The sequence below is a fragment of the Falco biarmicus genome, chromosome 5, assembly GCF_023638135.1.
Source record: "Falco biarmicus isolate bFalBia1 chromosome 5, bFalBia1.pri, whole genome shotgun sequence".
Classification (NCBI taxonomy): Eukaryota; Metazoa; Chordata; class Aves; order Falconiformes; family Falconidae; genus Falco; species Falco biarmicus.
This window is the reverse complement of record NC_079292.1, coordinates 44886748-44908482: the sequence shown is the minus strand read 5'-3', so window position 1 is coordinate 44908482 and position 21735 is coordinate 44886748. Positions and strand designations below refer to the sequence as shown.

The 21735-nt window shown below is 39.2% G+C and overlaps 1 protein-coding gene across 3 annotated transcripts in view; it reads right to left on the bottom strand.

Moving 5' to 3' along the window:
- The window catches only part of ZNF277 (zinc finger protein 277), a 54864-nt gene that overhangs the window by 27678 nt on the left and 5451 nt on the right, over window positions 1-21735 (bottom strand). For all 3 annotated transcript variants that reach the window (XM_056338947.1, XM_056338948.1, XM_056338949.1), the window contains 2 exons: window positions 4753-4951; window positions 1542-1630 (listed from right to left, as the gene is read on the bottom strand). In XM_056338947.1, the coding sequence (XP_056194922.1) occupies window positions 1542-1630; window positions 4753-4951 (288 nt within the window). The remainder of the gene's footprint in view (window positions 1-1541; window positions 1631-4752; window positions 4952-21735) is intronic.

The window sequence follows — 21735 nt, the reverse complement described above, 5'->3', positions numbered from 1 at the left end:
GTATAGCCTCCCCTTACCCTGACAGATCACATTACCATCAGATCTCGTTCCATCTGCCAATATGCACGACAACTGTTTAGCAACACATACACTTCTGTGCTTCACCCACAATTTACTTGTACTAACCTTTTACTATTTATGTTCATATCCAATTTAATAATAAAACAAATCTTATTCAAATAAATTACCTTAAAAATACTCAGCAGATAAGAAAACAAAAACGCAAATGCAAAATATTTTTGTAAGTTACTCATGTATTAATCAAAGGGTTATGTGGTTGGTGAACTGAAGTCACCATTATTAAGTCTTTTACAGTTTTAAACTTGCTAGATTTCAGCCTTTCCCATCTTTTCATACAGAAGCCTGTGTGAAGTAAGACAAAACCCCTGATTCCTGAGCTATCAAATCTGAAGGAGCTAGCCATTAAAATTAACAAATTTGTTATCAACCAAATAACAAAGTATGTTCATTGTCCTCTGGAAGAGCTATTGATGGTTTATAATTCTGGCAAGCTCAGACATCAGATGCTTGATTTGCAACTTTCAAACTGAGTGTTAATTGTTAACATTTCAGAAGCAAACCCATACTTATGTAAGAGAAACACAATTATGATATTTGGACTGATTTTCATGTTTTATAGAACTATTTTTCTTAAATATAGTTTGAATAATTAAACCAATTTATTTTCATCCATTTTATACCCAGTTTCCACCTTCCATTCATCTCTGACACCAGCAGCGTGCATTTCTTCCTCTCTGTAAAGCTCTCCATGGAGAATTAAAGATGTAGGAAAGCCCTAATGTTCTTTTATCTGCTTTCAGGTAAACTCTATTTCCCTGTTAGAAAAGGGGAAGCCAAAGAAATGCATCAGCCACTTCTGAGAAAAACACCTCCTTCGCACAGTCATCACTGTCCTTACGATGGAATGCCCCACTGTGCCAACACACCAGAGCTGTGAAGTATGGTATGGCCTTTGGGCTTGTGCTGGAGCCCAGAAAGCAGCAGTCTTGGAGCCCAGAAAGTGGCAGTCTTTGTACCCCTGCTGTGAACATATTGTCTCCTAATACTCTCGGGACAGTAAGCACAGTGGCAGGGGAAAGGAAGGATGATTGTGGCCGTGATGAAGAGTTAGTGGCATCAGCAGGGGTGGTGGACAGAGTGAAGTCAGAAAAGACAAGTCACTGGAAATGTTTCTCCACATTTCTGGGAGAACTGTCACCAATTATTTACGCAGGGGGTACCAAAGCCTCCCCAGCCATGATGTAAGCAGCACTGCTTCTTAGGCCTCGATGTGCAACCGGCCCCAGTTGGGCAGTGCATTTAAGCATGTACTGAGCTCATCCTCCCGCAGCACAGTGCTGAAGCACATGTTGCGATCCTTGGAAAAGGTAAGTTTGAGTATGTGGTTAAGAGTTAAAACATCACTTCTGTGGTTTTCTGACCTGTGTCAGATTACTTCACACTTGGCTGATCAAAGCAGCAGTATATGTCAAATTGTCATATGATCTGGCCAACAGAGAGTAAGCAAGCAGCATACTTACCTAATGGAGCTTCTGAGTTTGTTCTTATCACACTACAGAAGTCTGTGATGGGCTGTTCTGCAAACCTCCTCTTCCAGTATAAGATGTACCTTTGAAAATAAGGGAGACATGACTAGTAAAAAAGGAAACATTGAAAAAACTTTAATAAATAGTTGATCAGCTCTTGTATTTTCCATCTTCTAAATTCCAAAGTGCTTTGTGGATTTTTTTTAATTCCTGTCTCTCTTTTTCCTTCCTTTAATTTAATTTTCAAATTCATTAAATTCATTCAACTTCCATTAAAACTGGGTTTAACTATCCTGTCAGACAGAAATGCCATTCAGATGCATCTTTACTGAGAAGATATACTACAGAATACTCTCAAATTCCCAAAATACTGTGCTCTGTGTTCTACAAAATGCAGGCAGGAATCTGAAACCTGGTAAAAACATCAACTTGTCAAAAGTGAGGTTCTGGCAGGTCTCCTGTGGAGTCACAGTGAAAGCTGTAGCTTGGCAGACAACCAGAAAGAGAGAAAAATGAGGTCCCCAAACACCTGGGGGTGGGGTAGTAGACAGAATGAGGAAAGACCTAACTAAATTGAAGGTTTAACCCATCAACTAGAGTTGTTTAAAAACATTCTTCTGCTATCATTGTTTGTATTACAGCACCATCAACAGATCCCAACTGAGATTAGGTTTCTACTGAACTAAAAGCTACTGTCTAACCAAGAAGATATCATCACCTTCAATTATACGATGGATTAAGGATTCAAGCAATCCTTGTGCTAATTATTCAGAATCTTACTAAAAAAATAAATAAATCTGAAAATGCTTAAGTGCACACATATTTATATTTATGTCTCATGTGCATGGTATGAATTATGCAAGAGTCAATAAGATAAAGGCTAACTATTCAATGACAGCTTCCTACTGACATGCCAGCATATTAGGAAAAGAATGATAAAAAAATCTGATATCATTACTATGAGGACATTTCTAAATAGTTGTAGCTTTTAATACCTGTGCCATCTAAAAGTGTACTTGCCACAGCTATCACATCCCACAGTGGTTCACATTTACTTCTATTTGCCATCTAACTCAATTGATAAGGACTTCAGCTGCAGCATGTACTTGTTTCTGCTAAGTCTGACATGGAGAGGATTAACCTCCAGTACAGCAGACAGCTAAGCACAGTGAAGCCAGCAGGCATGGCTGAAGCTCATTCAGAAGCATCATTATATGTCAGAAACAGGCAAGCATTTTGTTGTCCCCTGCCTACTCCACTGATGATAATGCACAATAAAGCAGTCTTGCTGCTACATAGAACAGCAAGTCTTCCAGAATAAGCCATCCTTGATCTTTAAGGACATAAATGTGCAAATGAAGGGATTTCAAGACGTCATTTAGTCTATCCCTTGCACTGAAATTAATGAACATCATTCAGACAAACTCACCTAACCATAATCATCTGTGCTGTGAAGCTTACTGTTAAGGGATTTCATATCATAAGACTGAACCCAAATAATCAACGATCATATAAAGCAAATGCCTTGTCATACTTCCAGGGAGACAGAATAAGTGATTAGCGTCTATGAGTGATCATGTCCAGTCATGCAATGGAAACTTATTCCCCTTGTCTGTTCCCCTTGCCCTAATGCCAGCTTATCTTTATTCTTCCAAGATTATTAAAAAAAAAAAAAAAAAAAAGTAAAAAAAGTTTTCCATTAGCATTGCTCTCCTCTGGATTCTCCACTTGTAGTTCCGTCAAGAAATGTATTCCTAAGACCGATTGTAACTCACTGCTAAGCATAAAAAAAAATACTGTTTTTATAGTTATTTTCCACACTTCAGTTTAACACAGATTATACTTCCTTTTTCTGTATAGTATTAGATCCTTCTATGTATAGCATAGTACTAGACTGTTTCACTGATATTCAGTACAGCAAATAAGAGAAGGCACACTTCAGAGTAGCAACTCCATTTCACATCCTGGGGCCACATTCTATAAGATTTGGCTATCTTCCAACTGCATTAGCAGCAAAAAGAATCTAAATGCTCATTTTCTCAAAAAGGTGATTTTAAAATACATTTCTATTAACACAGAATAATCCTCTGAGCACTCTTAAACTAGTGGTCCATGACTGAGCAGCTCCAATCCTTTTATTTATCTGAAGAAGCTAGCATTATCTCCAAAGAACATTGCATTCTTGTACTGCCTGCTTTCAGCATAAAACCAAACTAAAACAAGTATCAGTTTTCAATTTTAAGCAATGTTAAGCTCATACATCTGAATAAGGATTTATATGACTTACATTTCTCTTCCTTAATTTCATCTTAATATTTCATCTTTTTTTGGCATCTTGATAGACAGAAGTTATTGACTTTGGCACAGAAGACCTACTAGAAAACTTTTTAGTTGAGAAATTATCCAGCTAACATTTAAACACCGTAACAGAACTATCTATAAACTGGCAGGTACCATCTAATCTACCACCTGGCCCATACATTGCTGTGTGTGAAAGCAAAATGCCAAGCAAGTGCCTTGTCCCTGAAGTTACAAGCCAGCTGGGACCATGCCAGCTACTGGAGGAAGTTAAGAGAGAGAAAGCCAAATGCGTCCCTGCTGAGATGATCAATGACACAGCTGGAGGAGTCACAGTTGTATGTAGATCACAGTGCTGTAAAGTATAGTCAAGGGTTAAATGTGATTTCTATGGGGAAATACTGGCATCCTTAAAATAGGGCAAATGAATTTCATTCCAGAATGTAAAAGATCCTGTACTGAGCAACTTCTGCATACAATACACAGCTTTAGGACATTGTACAGTGGTACAAATAGCCTTGTCCTATACGAATAAAACCCCAGATTAGAAGAGTTAATTGTTTAGAATGTGCTTTACGAAATAAACAACTTTCTGTTTGTACACAACTTCTTGATTAGTGACAGGACCTGAAAAGTCCCTAGGATATGTCAAAGAATGTCTAACACAGGAATTGTCCTGTATTCCAATATCAAGTCTCCTGGTCCCAGGAACATCTAGGGGTTGGACAGTAGAAGGGTACAAGAAAACAGCCTTACAATCCTGCAACAAAAACTCATTGAAAAAGTAATAAAAATCCTCCCACAACATCCTAACGCTTTTTAAAGTACTTTAAAATGATGACCTCTAGTTTTCTGAAGGTTTCTATCTGCACACACACACACTCATTGTAAACAATATAACCCTTACCTTCTAAAATCTGCAACCAGTTTCACATCTGCTATGACAAGCTTGTGTTCAATGATCATGTGCTTCAGGAGCTGCTTTTGTTCTGCTAAGAGATAGTATTCTTTGCAGAAAATACAAGGCACATATGGAGAACCTTCTACAGCAGCAACACCACCTGGACTTTCTGGCAGAGACAGAGGCTCCAAAATACACTCCGTATCTAAAACAAATAAAAAAAATAATTAATTTTGACTAAGTGAATAAATCTACATTACTTGGAGGAGTACTTTTAGGCAGTACATGCAAAACCTGTTTTGCTGGGTCCCAGTTTTGTTGCATGGATCACTCCAACACAGTGCTTGGAAGTGAGATGACTGCATTATTTTCAAGAAGGACAGTGGGAGGTTAGCACAGGACAGTTCTCAAGTATCTGAGCCAACTGAAACTCCCAGCTGACATGAAGTCAAACAGACACAAGAGCTCTGCTTATTACCAAAGGAAGTTTTATGATGAGACACCCACTTTTCTTCCTCTCACTACCTAGTCTACCTGCCGGTATGAATGAAGCTACTCTCTTTGCCACATTCCTTGTACTGTCAGGAAGGCTTTAGACTGTATAGCACAAACTGTTTTGTATGTTGATTTCTCCTAATTATACTTTTATTTATTGCACAATACTTCTATAATTTTCTGATTGACTCTTGAATGTCTGTACGCGTTTCTCGACTTTTTTTTCCTCATGAGTATCTCATTTACTGTTCTGTGACAAAGGAAAAGACTCTTCTTGATAAAGATTACTGCCACATCGAAGCTTGTGCCCACTGAAACACTTTCTTACTGCACAGATGTTGAGGAGGCGCGCAATGTAAAAGGGTCAATGGCCTGTGTTTGCACTATACTGCACCAATCAAACAGGTTGCTCAAACGGCAGAAGCACACACTGGTGAGTCAACGGCTTATGTTCTCCAGGTTCGCTGCTATTTGTAGTTCAACAAGTGGGTGGATTGCACAGTACTGCAGTAGTATTGCAAACAAGCAGACTGACCCAGGGTATATGTGTGTAGCAGTGTAAATTTGTAAGGCTCTTCCACTGGTATAAATTAGTTTAATTTATTAAGAAACACTGTGTGATCAACAGATTTCAACAGCTGACCTCCCTAGCCTAACCAAATTCCAGTTGTCCAGAAATAAACCACGGGGTTCATTTCCCAAACAAATCATACCTCAGTCCTTGCTAAGAGTTTATCTTTGAAGCAAATGCCAATTTCAGTATGTATCTTTGATTTTAGCTACATCAGTTTTGGACAGCAAAAGGAGAGTAAAAGCACGCAGGAAAAGCTCCCCAATATTTCCCACACTTTGAGGATGAAAACTGAAAAAAAACAACCATCACGGGTCTCCTTGACTCTTGTGGTATGAAATTAACTTGTGCAGAAGGAGAATAAACTGTATGGATTCCTGCAGCAACATGATGCCTCTTGTAGAAAAATGAAATTTCACAAAACCACAGAATGGTTGAGGTTGGAAGGGACCTCTGCAGGCTCTCTGGTCCAATCCTCCTGCTCAAGCAGGGCCACCTAGAGCCAGTTGCTCAGGACCATGTCCAGATGGCTTTTGAGTATCTCCAAGGATGGAGACTCCACCTCGCTGGGCAACCTGTGCCAGTGCTCAGCCAGCCTCCCAGTGAAATTGTGTTTCCTGAGGTTCAGAGGGAACCGCCTGGGTTCTAAAGAACTAAGAAAAAGGCCTTCTCCAAGTCTATTATTTTGTCATGCAGGAATTTTAAAATGGGTATGTTTAAAGGAACTTTAATAAACAATATTTACCAGATACAAGAATCAATGTATGACAACTTTCACCCTACAAAATTCACGTGTATGTATCATACATTGGCAACCACACTAAATCTGATAACCTGGTAACTTGTCCACATGGAAAATTTGATAAATAATTTAAAAAAAACCATAGCCATTTAGCTTTTTTCCCCTAGGAAAATAAGCTAATGGAACAGTGCTCCCCCCACCCCTGACTTTAAAAGAACCAAAGAAGCGTTACAGTTACAGAGATGGACCTGGGAAGCTCCTAAAAGTTCTGTGACAAATTTCCATTCAGGTAAAGGAAGAGGCACGGAGAGGGAAATGAGATTGCCATCCATTGCACATGTTGTTCAGCAGTGGCCGGCGAGCCAGCGTGGACATGTGGTGCTCCAGAGCAGCCACAGCATGTACTGATGGCTGCCTGATGGGGTTGCTCCAGGGAACTGTCAGTAAGCTGGAGCTACCGGGAGCCGCAAGTGAGAAGGGGTATAAAATCACAGGAAACACAGCTTCATCATTTCCATGCTGCTCCTGGAACAATGTATCTGCCATGTACAACTGTTGAGGCTTCTACTTAGGATGTCTGAAAAATAAAACTTCCTGGAAAGTCAGTGACTTGGCTGAAGACTGATGGCTGGGTTACACTGAATTCAGTTTATACCATAAAAAGCAGCACAGAGAGATGGCAGCAGGCAGAGCATGGCGTTACCTGGAGCAATACAACTGCTGTTGACAATCTAACATTTTTCCTGTTGTAATTTTACCTGCGCTTCAGCCCATTCCCTTTCCCTAGACATTTCTTTATCAAACTGGCATTGTACAAGTTGTTCCTTTTTTTTCCTACTTTAAGAATAGCAGCTGCTGCACTAAGTGCTAGAGCAGTCCTCATGATAGGGTCAGCTCTCCCAAGTAAAACTGCTGTCACCTGCAAGAATCTAGCTTTGTGTATTCTTACAGTCAGTATTAGTTTTTAGGCTAAAGAATAATTAAAACATGTTTACTGAGAAAAGTAGAGCAACTTAATTTCCTTTGCAATTGCTGACTCTCACTGATGCCAAGAGAACTAAGAAGATACTCTGTCAGCCAGTTCAGCTGTGCCCAGTACGCAGCTACACTGCTTTTTGTTCATTTTCAGTTTAGGTCTCTTGCAATGACCTATTTAAACATTTAGAAGTCCAAATAAACACGTGCCTATCATCTGCTTCAACAAATCAACTTTCAAGATAGGTGTGTATGGCAGGAACTGCTACTCAACATACACAAGGAGCTGATAGAGTTATTTAGCATGAGTGCTCAGGAACAGCAATTGTTTGGGTTGGAAGAACAGAGCTGTTAATCTTCAATTGCAGTGGTGAGGAGCTGAAAGGAATAAACTGGGGTGAAGTTTTTTTTTTGCTGCCCAAAGAGAGTAGCTAATACTAAAAGAGAATAAACTATAGACTACTGGACCAGTGTGGCAACTGCAGAGGCTTATGCAATTTATTTCAAAGGCACTTAAAGGAGGAGGTGAGGGGAAAAAAGAATTCATGAAAATATCTTTGTATTCATCTGCTGCAAAAAACACTGCACAAGAGAATAAATGCATAGAGCTGAACAAAGATGCACAGCCTTTAGCACAGCACTTAATGGACTAACACATAGCACAAGCCTCAAATGGTACAAATAAAGCTAAGCATATTATTGAAATCTCTGCAAAACCAGCTAATTTTGATTCTGTATATGGAGCAGAGTGGCCACAGGTACTGAAGAAAAGCTGTTAACTGAAGCACAGCTAAGGGCTAACATGGAAATAAAAACCCCTCAAGATAAACTTCTCAGACTCCACCAGGACTCCCACATTCACACACACTGGAAAATCAGGGGAAGGCAGTGAACTTTTCTCTTAAAATATACTGCTACAAGAATGACTTCACAGGGTCAGATTAAACATCCCTCTAGTGCAAGTGCCCTGGGTGACAATGGCAAGAAGCAATTACCTGGGGAAGTGTCTAAAAATAGGGCAAACAAATAGGAGTCACACAAATAGCATAGTCTTCCAGAAATCTGAGGGCTGAGAGTTTTAAGTCACAGGCTATACAAGTACCTCAGTTTAACAGCATTTTATATTGGTTTTTGTGTTTTGGTTTGGGTTGGTTTTTTTCCCTCTCCATGGATTTTTTTCTACACTGTTTGAAATTGTTGGTCTTTTAACACCTACAAAAACCTGCAGCAACATTTCATCTTCTCCTAATGGTCCTTCATTCCTTGTTGTCCTTGCTCAGCTCTTGGCTACTTCTGCACTACCTTTCTTCATGTGCTGGGATGAGGGGTCGCTTCAAAATGCTCGAGTGGAAGAAGATGGGTTTCTAAATGAGCACAGTTTTTTCTCAATCTCTTCTTTATTTCTTTTTTATTCCTAGCATTTGCTTGCTTTTAGGATCACTGAATTATCTTCAAAGTCTCAGAGAAGCTGTGAATCAGGTGTTAATGTACAAGACAGTGGACATACTGTGTTCACTCCCATCTGTGTTTCTCTGCATTTATTAACACTGAATAGCACTTTTTTTTTTGTCCAGTTCACTCAAATACCATGATATTCTTCTGTAATGCTTCATTTGGCCCTCAAGCTTACCACTTGTGGGAAAAAAAAAGTCTATAAACAGCAAAATTTATCAGCTTCCTATTTGTGTCTGTGGTGAACAGTACAGGACCTAGCTCCCTATGAGAACAGAGCCCTATAAAATCCATCCATTAAATTTCTGCCAAATCATCCTGTCACCACTGAATTTTCCTCCTCTGCCTAATGGAAAAACAGCATGACTGTTATGCAAACAGATATTCCAAAGTCTTCACAGAAAGCCCACCGAACTTAGGAACTAAGAAAATCCCTCTCTCATTCACAGAATTGACAGTTCACACCATGTTGTCCAACCTTTAAAAGGACAGATAAAATTGTGGTCTTTTACAGCTAATTCAGAGCTAGAAAATGTAGAATAGTAGAAAACAAAGACTAGAGGAATATATTCTTTGACAGCAAAGACTAAGAAATACACCCAGCTCTTCAGAGGAAAATAAAATGAATTCTTTGAAGACATCTGACAATGAGACGGTATAGAAAATGATTTGGATTACACAAATTACTTTCGAAACTAGAATGAGCACTATTTTTCTTTATACGCACCCATAGGATACCTAGTGCAATGCAGTCCTGGTCCCTGCACAGGAACTCTACACACTGTTACAACAGTGATAAAAAGAAAATGAAATAAAAGGCTGCCTATTACAGTAATTATACGGCTTTATTTTAACTGTTGTTATAACATAGACTAGTTAATCTTCACAGCTAATGAAGCAACAGGGTCAAAATGCATTCATTTTCCTTACTGGAACATTTTTAGTTGAAAACACAATTGTTCTCAACTCAAAACTAATGTTAGTTTGCACTTTAAGTAAACATTAACACCCACACAGTTCCCATACAGAGTACAGCAGTACAGGCAATGTACTCTACCTGCACAATCACACATGGAATTACCACAGAGCAATATGCTGTGTAATTTTATGGCCAATTCAATAGATGTGTGAAAATGAAGGTAAGATTCAGCATTTAAAGATGAATTGTGAAAGGCAAAGTTCTCAGAGATGGTTTAGCCAGCATAACAGCTTGCTGCCACCAGAAAGAGAAGGGATGTCTTGTTATCCTGTCTTTCTCCACCTTACCCTACCACTGCAAACTATCTGCTATTGCCCTTGTGCTTGTGCTGGCTCCTAGGCTGGGCAAATCCTTGGAGGAGTCGATTCAACTCTAACCAGACAGAACTACTCACTTCCCTTCTTTTTGCTCAATAATGTTGAAAATGCTCACTGAAGAGTCCACCACATACAAGAGCAAACTAAAAAGTGCATGGCGAGAAGCAGCAAGATGAAACAGGACCTTCCTCTTATCTCAACTTCCTCCTCTCTTCTCAGCTTAACAGCTTCAGCTTCTTCATGTAATTTTACCATAAGCATGCCTTAACAAAGCGTGCAACGTTCCTTCAAAAGCATTACACACAAAGGAAAACACTTAAGATTTTATCACTATGCTTCCTAACAAGAACACCCAGCATGGACTTCAGTTTGCAAAACCTATTATTGCCAGCGTAGGCATATGTAACATACTAAATGCATTAAGAGCTGTCGTGCTCAGTTCTTCTTGGTTGCACATCTAACTGTGCTCTGACTAGATCTGGGGACACACTGAATGCTGCTGCATAAATTACATTCTCTACCTGGAAAGTGGAGGTACTGGGGTTCAGATCAATAACTTCACTGTTAGAGCTCCTAACTCACATGGCTTGGCTCTGGGGTACAACCTGCAGCTGTGACTCAAGCACCAGACTTTTGGGGGAGGCAAACCCCTCCAGCAGGCAACTAGGGAGCCGAGGGAGGAACTCCCTCAATTAGTTTGCAGGGAATGATGAGGAGAGGGGCACTCGCATCCTTCTTTTTGAAGCTTTGCCACCACGTGAAAAGTAATGAGAGTCACAAGACTAGAACAAAAAGGAGATACAAGTCCAAAGACAAGGGTTTTTAACAAGGAAATAAGAACTCTAACTAACTTTAAAAAGATTTAGCATAAGATGAGGAATATTCTGAAAATTCAAAACTGTACATAGTCTGAGAAATGAAATGAGGAATTCATACAAATCAGGTTAAGACACATTTTTACAGGTTTCATGTAATTTTTTGCAGTTTATGGCACAACAACAAAGCTTCAGGTTGAAAAGTGTATTATGTAAATATAGACATGCAGAGTACATAAGCTCACTATTGGTAACACAAGGATAATGACACAAAATAAGAACATCTGCTGGAATGTTAAGTGTCTTTCTAATTAAGTCCAGTAGTTGAATGAATCAATTCATTACCAACAAGTCTGGTTTATTATCTCATTAATACAGCTGGTTAATATTATGAGGAGATTAGCACAGGAACTTGAAATGATCCTAAACCAAAAACGAACTCTACAGAGATATGCAGGCAAATAAGGGAGCCCAAACAATGAGTAAAAGACGGAGGTTTTCAGACATGTAAAGAACAAAGGGGAGAAAGAATGACAGGAAAACAAAAGACACCTAGCAAACCTGGCACTCCACACTAACAGCGTAACAGATGCTCACTGGAAAACAGGCTGAGCACGCTCCCCCAAGCTCACACTGATGGCAAAACCATTTAGTTATCAAAATGACCAGACCCCCAGCTATTGTAACATTAGGGAAACAAGCTGGATTCCTACAGGTAATTCTGCACAAAACAGTGCTGTGTTTAAAATTAGTTGGGAAATGAGTAGTTTTAAAGCTTTGTCTAGTATTCAAGGTTTTTTGAGCTATAACGAAAATGAGTATTGAGAAGCACTGGCTTGACACTTGAAATACACACATGACAGCTTCCAGTTTTGCAGCCTTGGCACTGCAGCATCTATTCGTTGGCACAGCAGCATTCCCTAATTTGTGGTCATATTCTTGGAAGAGATTTTATACTGATTACAGGATTTTTCCTTTGTTTTCTACAGTATAAAAGATGGATGACTAATGACTTGCCAAATAAACAGTATTCAAAAACAAAACTGAGAATAACAGAAATAAAACACGCTGTCATCATTCTCACCAATACTACATGCAAATATGTTCCTCAGTAAAAGAAGAATCAATGTACATTGCCATTTCCTGCCTCTATATATTAAAGTGCTGAAGTACTTCCATGAAGTTGAATTGAGTCTGAGTTCATGAGGAATTATTTAGCTATTACTTCTGCTTGTTAACACGCTAAGACTGATATTTAGTTAAAATGTCCATGTGCTTTAGGAGACAACATATCCTCTAACTGCCCCCAAGATCAGTCAGTCTCAACCCTGCCCGGTTTTTCATTGAATGCAAATGGGCACTTCAAAAGAGTAGTTAATCCTACAGCTAAACCTTGTCAGTTTCACTGAAACCATACATATTCTGTAGCATCCACTGTCTGGAATATGAGAATTTTACTCCAGTCAAATGACAGCTTTACGAAAAGCTGTGAGTTACCAAATCCCAATATCTCAGGACACAGTTTCTATAGAGCAGGTGTCTGCTGGGAGCTGGAACTAACAGAAATACAACTGTGCTTAATAGCCATATTTAACAGGGCTGCTCTGTCGGGGAGCTTAGGATGTTGCAGTTTCATTAGCATTAACAAGTGTTGCTATGGGTACCGGTGCACAGGCATCAGAATACAAGTGAATAGAAGGAGTGGGAAAGTGATTAATAAAAATATGAAGTGTTGGAATTTTAATAAAACAAAACCAATGTGCTTGCCAATAAGATCATGTTTAACTAATAGACTACATTACTGCCCAGTTCACCAGCAGATATATACCGCTGCTTGTCGTCTTTCTGCTTGAGCCCAGACAATCCCCTGCATCAATAAAAATAAAGACTAGAGCAAAGCCACTGCTCTCACATTGAGAGGGACACACATGCACACACAGGAATTAAAGTGACCCTAATAAACATTCATAACAATATTTAAGTGCCAATGTTAATATGCAATTTATAAATATTTAACATACTACAGCCAGGTTCTGTGCAAGCTCAGAGCCACATAACACCTCATTCCCATGTAAACGGCATGGAATTGCATTAGCGTAACTAAATGCGGGCTTTGATATCTTGGTCACAAACATGAAACTATTTATTTATTTCAGAATGAAATTTTGAATAATTTTATTACACTCTTCAGAGCTACTCTGATTTTTAACGACTGTTGTTAAGCAAAATTAGGACCACTTCTGTTTACAGAATACCTGAAGGGTGAAAGTAGTACTGCAGGAGCATCTGTGTTATACTCAAAATACAAACCCAGTTCCTACTCTTAGCCAAACTAGGAAAACATGCCTTGCCCTAATTACTAAACAAATGTATGTTTACCCCCCTTTTTCCTCACCTTTCCTGTCCAACAGTTCGAATTAAAAAACGCACAACAGTAATCGCCACAAGTGACCACCCATGTGACGATTAACAGCAGAACTTCTGCTTTGCAGTTTCACTGCACAGTGAAGGCTGTAGTTTGGACTCACAGCAGGTATTTCCTTGATTTTAGCAACATCTTTGAAATATCTGTCAAGTCCTAACACATCCACTCTCATCCACTTTTGCCAGTCAATAAATTCTTAGTGATTCCTTTGGAGGTACCGTAGGACTTACTTGTGTGGCCTCCCTCAGCTACGGGTGCTGCTGTGGGCTTGCAGGACAGAACACGCCTATTCCATATGAGCTGCACTGTGACTGGCATGCAGTTTTTCATTACTCTCATGGCCAAAACATGTTCTCAAGTTTCAGCCTGCCAGTCTCCCACACCTCTGCTATAGCTTCCCTTCTAACCCCACTCTGCCTGCTCCTCCAGGATGCCCTTACCAGAGTCTTCCTCCTCTGAACACCTTCAGCACTCAAATCTCCTCAAGGGTGTGACAGGAATCAGGAAACCAAGTTCAGTTTAATTCCTTTACACAATTTTCCATAAAACTTAATTCTCTGTTTCCTGCCCACTACCCAAAACCTCTGCAGCACAGAGGTGGCATGCATATGAGTTACATCACCAACCATCAGTCTCCCTTCACGCCTCAGCTCCCTCCTTCCAAGAACACTTGTTTATCTTAACCTTTGCCACACAAGCTCACCAAAGCTTTTCCTTTCCTGAATTCTGGCTTTGGATGAAGTTTTCCTTGCAATCTCCATGGTCAGTTCTACAAACATTTACCTGTGCAAACATTTTACTTACGTGAACAATCTTAATCAGTTTGGCAGGCTATTTGACTTGTTACTCACCTCAGTGTATTTTCAAGATGAGAACTGTTGATCATAAATATGTGAAGGCTGTCTTAAAGAACATCCATAAAGATCTAAAACCCTTCTTTTGTTGTTTTGTTTTTGTTTTGGTTTTTTGTTTGTTTTGGGTTTTGGTTTTTTTGTTTGTTTTTTAATAGAAAACCAAACAAGCAAATCAAGAAGACTCTGAAGTGGTACTCAATACTCAGTGGCCTTCCCTGACATTTTCTCTGTAATTAAATGGTTGATTTTAAAAATTGATATTTATGAATTACCTAGGCTTGTATGAATTTTTATACTGATATTTAGAATAATAGGACACTTCAACAAAAGGACATTTTTGAAGTAAATAATATCAAACTTTTCTTGTTCAATGTGATTATGTGACATGGTAGGCATGGAGAGCCGAGATCCATGTTATCTACTAAAATCAGGGATTAAGAAGCAATGATTAAACCTTACTCTATTATCTGGAAAGATTAACAAGATAATTATGTAACCAGAAACTCAGAATGTTTAGTTGCAGAGAAGAGGAAGAAAATACCCAGCACAAGAATTTGAAATGGAAGGACAAAAGTGATCATCTATGTTCTTCTTTTGTACATATCATCCAAATCTAATTAATTACAATTAGTAGCTTTTCTGTGTTTTATCTTGCTATTTAATAGAAAAGCGTATCAAAGGCATCTTAATAAAGCATAAACAATGGTGCTTTAAACTTCAAGTATAAAGACTACATTTCTGCCTTTTTCACATGAAAACTACTTAGGAAAAAAAAAAAAGAAAAGTATAATTTCATGCCAAGCTGATCAGGACTATAATTTTAAAACTTTTAAAAACATGTACTGGAAGGCATCACAAGTAAACATGTGGATGTGAATTTAGGACTTGTGTATGCTACCACTGTTCTGCTGACGCCTCCGTAAGCGTTAGCAAGCTGGAAATAGGCACATCTTAGTTTCCATTCACTGTGATTGTGACCTTAGCTCTTCCACAAAGGAGGGGTCTTAAGAGTGTGTTTAATATTGATAGTAAAAATTCTTCATTGCTAAAATTTATCTTTGCAGTGCTTTTAACAACTACTGTACTAAGCCTAGTAACTTTTACACCAACATTGCTACATAAAATATGTTAATTGGTTTACTTCTTGTTGTCATTATTTAGTAGAGATCACTAATTCTTCATTACAAGGATTTCCCTTATCTTTTCTCTTGTCACCTGTCCTATTCCTCTAACAGGATTTAATTCCCAAGCAGGTTCATCCTGCTGATGTTAAAAGGATTGCCTAGTGGTCTTTTTAAATGATTGCTTTAGCTACATTCTCTAGCTAAAGGAAAGGCGGTGTGATTCTCATCTAAAAACTTAAAGCCTGCTTTAGCCATTCCTATGATACGCCCCCATGTCATTATGACAGGAATTTTTACCATGCTCCTGACTAAAATGTTTGCATCACAGGGTTTATAACTCTTTTCCAGTGCTAGACATTCTTTGAAAAAAGCAACGATTTGAGAAAAACAATGGAAAATAGTGTGAAATTTTCATTTTAAATGTCACACTAATTTTTTTCAAACTCACATAAATTAGAATTAACCTCAAAGTGCACCCTGAGAGGTTCCATTTCTGAGATTCTGATGTCTGTGGGTTTCATACCGACAGTACAGGCTGCAATCTGCTGCAGGTATTCTGACAGTCAGAAAGCCTTCGAGGCTGAATTGTTTAACCAAATTTTGTTTGTTAACTGTGGTGTTAGAAGCTCCATGGTCTGTGGCTGCTTTCTCAGTGAACTGGAGCTTTTCCAGATAAAAAGTAGCAAAATAAGTTGTTTCTACTTTTAGAATCAAACCTCCATAAATTGGTATTCAAGCTGGAAAAAACAATGGCTGAAAAGGAAAGTTCATTATAGCATGCAGTGGTGCGGATCAACATACTTCAGCCTAATTGATATCTTAGCTCAGGAAAACAAAGCTTTGACTGTATTTCAAATAATCCACTATTTATATACTTCATAAATAAATTTCTGAAAATTAATTTCAGATGAAAGTATTTTCAAGTCAGAGCTCAAATACTGAAGTCTTAGATCAAAGGGACATCTCACAGCAGGCTGTATCAAATTTCTACGAGCATATTCTGACTGGGTACCAGAGTTTGAAATAAATATTTTTGTGATACTGGAGTAATTTCTCTTGTCTTTCATGCATTCATTAAACATACGACTCAGATTTTGACTTCTTAAGTATGATACACAGTTACTAACTGATACTGCTGATGTAGCTCAGGGACATGAATGGTAAAATAACTCAAATTAATTTCCTCAAGAAACAGGACTAGAATGTTAGATTTGTGATACAAGTTGGTCATGTTTTTCAGGCAACATTTTGCTAACTGCATAAATACACGCAGATTCCTGAACATTAAATCAGTACAGTAATAACACAGGCTGCATGCTTTCATCCCATATAAGACAAAATCAAATTAAAACCTCAAGCAGGATGCTTTCTGTTACATACCAGCCTGCAGAGAAAAAGCTCTACACTCATTTATTCATGCTTTATTGAGTCATAATAAAATTCAATGCTGGCACACTGGTCAAGACAAATGCTAGCAAAATGCTCTGGTAACAGCAGTATCACTTATTACTACATGCATTTGTTCCATAACCATTCCCGTTTTTGCATTGTGAGTCTTGTGTACTCCTATCATGGGACTGCCAGGGCTGACCTGGGGTACACACTACACACATTAAAAGTGGTCCTGAATCGCAGGATGCTGTACCATGCTTCCCTGTGCAAGCCACCAGCCCTGTCCCTCTTCTTGCATCTCAGCACAGTTCTGACCCACGCAGGACTCCTGCAGTCCCTAACCATCCTCCGGCTGCTTTGCACATTGGCTACATTTAGAGAGCAGTTTTGGTGCATGTAAATCAGATTCATATGGAGTCCAGGTACTTAGGAAATGCATCCAACCTCCCAGCAGAGACATCTGGGTCTAATCCAAGGGGCTTTTCTTCAGACAGCTTTGGAACACCTGCACATTGAGGTTGGTTGGTGTGGGAAGACTGACTACAGGTAATCCAAAACAAAAACAACAAATCATGTAACATAGTTAGAGACTGTGGCACCAATTGTCTTTATCTACTGCACCTTATTATTTGCTCATGGGGACAGAGCCACACCACATCATACCAGCTTGTGAGGTACAGATGGCGTATCCAGTTATAAAGCTTATATACCAGAGGGATAAAGAGAAGGCTCTTAAGCTACTACTACACTGGGCAAGAAGTAGAAGTAGCTACTCCTTGGGGATGGAGCCACTGATGAAAAATGGGAGGATGACATCTCAATAAGCAAGAATCAAACAGAAGCAGCTGGGCCATTTCACACTGGTCACTGTCTGTCAGTCATAAAAATTAGAGAAAAATACAGGGAAGTGGAAAAAAGACCATTTGGAAGAGATGGTCCAGTGAAAACACAGGGCAAAAAAGATCAAAAGGGAAGTTCAAGAAACCCATCTGAAACATATTACTAAGAAAAGACAGGTATCAGAGTTTTGGACCACTGAAGCCACTGACAAAACATCTACTACAATTTCTCATTTACAGGTCTCCTATAGCAAAATACTAGGACAGAGTGCCAAACAAGCATGAACATGGAATTACTTGCTGGAAAACCAGGCCTTGATATCAATGATCAGACATCAGACTTTCAACTACGCCATTCCCTATAGTGCCAAAACATTAAAAGTTGACAGTTACTGCTGTACACTGATGACCTAAAATCCTTTATAATCAGAGAATAAACTCAAGCAAAACACAATGCCCTTTTCATTTACTTCATAATTACAATTTGACTGCCAAAACATGTAGCATGTTTTGGAAAATCAGTAAAGACTCCGGTTGAGCACTCCTGGCTCCATACCATAATCAAAGAATTACATATGGGTACTATTTCTCTACAAAGTAGTTTGAGCGTTTCACATTTGTACAGCAAGAAGTGTAATTGTTTATACTACAGAGCATAAATCTACTGCCCTACCAAGTGGGGCAACAGAAGCTCCCTAACATAAAACTGTATTGCATAAACAGCCACACACATTACATTTGTGCTCTTATGTAGTATGTAGTATCTGGCATATTCTTACTGAGGAAAACTGCTTGCGCACCCCCAGATGACCTAGCTCTACTGTTTAGTAGTTAGACATCTTTCAAAAATTTGCATGTTGTATCACAAGCTAAGCAGCACGGTTTCAGTCTGGTTATGTGGTTTTAATGGTACGGACCAATACGTTATTTAATTCAAGAATTATCAGGTCACTGGATGCCAGTTTTTTCCACTCAAGTGACTGTAAATAATTACTGATGACTCGAGACAACAACTCTGCAAAGAACCCACACTTTCAGAAACGCATTCCGCTGACTTCAGTGAGACACCACAGGTCAGGATAACGTGCCTGACTCCTCACAAACACAGATCTGCTTTAAAGCAGCACAAAAGTTACCCCATTATTTCCCTCCTAGTTCTCCAATGCCATGGTCTTTCCCACATTGTGCAGGGATTTTACTGAGGCAATATTTAAAGGTATTTTAAAAGGTCCATAGAAAGACGTTCAAATGCCTTCAGGCTTTTCTCCCAGCTTCAGCCTGCTGGGAATTCTTGGATGAGAATGTGAAGCAGAAGCCTCAGAGAGAGCCTGGTAGCAACTGTAGTTTTAGGATGCAGATGTTCACACAAAGATGCAGAGTTCTAGCAGGGGTTGCAAGACAGGACATGGTAGTAAGAAGCACACAGCGTTCAGAAAGGTTATGAAGGCTGTTCGGAAAAACAAGAATTTCACCCATACTGAAGTTAAAACACCTAACGCTTGTAATTTCATTATATTTAAGCCCTTTTCTTCCTTTCCTACTGTTCACTCTTATCCTAACTGTACCCTAGTTTGAAACCTGCATCCCTTCATCAAGAAAGCTGGCTAAAGTCTCAAGGGGAGAACTCTATCACCTGTTCATATGACAGGAACAGCTTTTGGCAGGCATCATTTGTGACAAGGATTCACAACTTGGGTGCTCTTCCAGAAAACCAGCACTCCTCAGTAAAAACAAAATAAAACAATGAACAACATGTTTCAATAGGTGTAACAAATTATCCTGGCATCTGTGTTACACTTCGAACATTGAAAAACCTTGTAATACCCTCCTAGCCCACACCTCTGCATCTAAATAAAACATGCCCACATCTCAGAAAGACTTTTTGGGCAAGAATCAGGTATTTGCTAATACTGAGACAATTTAAAGGTCTTCATCCGTCTCTGGACTGATGAACCACCACTCACTATTGCTGAAAGCCTGAGCAGAGATTTCACAGAGCTTAACTGAAAGGCTTTAACATAAGAACAAGTTATCATGTGTAAACTGCATACATGGCTCATATCAGGTAGTCTGAAGCAGCTTACTTCTTAAAGAACTCCAGTTAGTATACAGAGCAGCTGATACTTGGTAGTTTGTTGATGTACCAAAGCCTTTACCTGCTACTGAGCAGGCAAGAATTGGCTTAGATTACTGGAATTAAATACACATGCATGTCCACTAGTAGGCAGTTAAAGAAATTGTATCTAACAAAGATAAGGGCCATCTATCTGTGCTTTGAAGCTATGACAGGTGTCTGAATTCAGAGAAAACCAAAGAGCAAGCCTTTATTTGGTACTTTTTTGTGAATATAACATATCCTATCCCTTGTGCTAATGGGAGTTACATATTAGTGCCAAGGTGCGGGGATGCCCCTTTGTCTTCAGCTTTAGCTGAAGTGCATATTTATGACACAATTATTTGTAAAATTACAGCAGGATCACAGGCAGTTCAGATCTGTATTACTAAGCAATACAATCCATTTACTTATTTTATTAATCCATTACTATTCATTTAATGAAATACTTAGTTTCACTTGTATATTCTCCCATCATCAGTTTTTTAAGAAACGTGCTGTGAAGGCTAAAACCACTAACATCTTATTGCAACAGTTACATGAAAGGATTTTGCCTTTTTAATTTTCAAACGCAGAAGCACATAAAAGGTGACTTTACAAATAACAACTTAGTAATTTCCAGTCCTCTACAATATCCGTTTTCTTACTGGGTAACTGGTTAAACTGCCTATGAGATGGCATTTGTAATTAAAAATCACAACAAATGCTCTTAAAACATTTTAAAATAATACTGTTTAGAGATTCACTCTTGTAATCATATTAAAATAATGTGTTGCACTTGACAGAATTAATTAGCGAACCTGTCCTCCAGGTATAATTGCTAGCTGTTCAGTTCACAATGATTAACCTGTGTCAAACCAAGATCTTTTACAGAGCTTATAATGCCTACTGGTAGAAGGAATGCTTTCTCTCCTCCAAAAAATATGGTATGGCGGAAGCCTCAGGTCTTGAAATCCTTCACTGAACAGAGATTTAACCCAAGAAACGGATCACCGGTGGTACTCTAAATGCTTGGAAGCACCCCATGGGTAACAACTGAGGATGCAACCACGCGTGTGAATGTTTGGAACTGGCCGAGGTTTTAGGGAAGGGTACCGAGCAGCATACCAACCTCTAAAACAATCAAACAGAAACAGGCAGATATGGGTGGGCTGGGTAAGCCCATCTGGCCAACGTCTGAGGAACTCTGATAAACGAGCAGCCAAGAAGTGGCAGCTGTATGCTTGGGGTAATGGCTGCTCTAACACCTTGCTGGGGTATTCACCCACAGCAGCACGCAGCCAGCAGCTCCTTATTCACAGCCATGTGGATATCTGAAGGGAAGGAGGCAACCCACTCACTGGGGGCTGATCTGAATAGGAGGGGCTGTGTTAAGGATGTGTGGGACAGGAGGGCATCTGGTTCCTTATTTGGTTAAGGACTATCCTTATTTGTTAATTCTTTTTTACTGAAAAGTGGTAGATTACACACAAACAAATACTTATGAGCAGGTGATAAGAGAGACAATGTCATCGTCATTCACCACATGAAGTTATGCCGTTAAAGGAGCTACTCAGACACAGCCTTAAACAAGTTCAGCCTGAACTTTGTCACTGAGAAGAAAAGGGAAACATGATTATCATATGTATTACGGTATATTTAAGGGTCTTTGTGGAACTACATGGAACTTGCTATGGGATATCAGAAGGGGCTTGTGGGATTATGTATGTCATGTCTTATGCCAAATTTAGAGGAGAGGTCACAGGCAGAGAAAGGGAAGGATGACGGGGAACAAACACCAGAAAATGGAGGCAGGGAGTGGGGGGGCATAAAAAGGGCCAGTTGCATTTTATGTTTCTCTGATCAAACCCTGCACCTGATCACCACAGACTTTCCTTTCTTCTTACTAAATCCTTT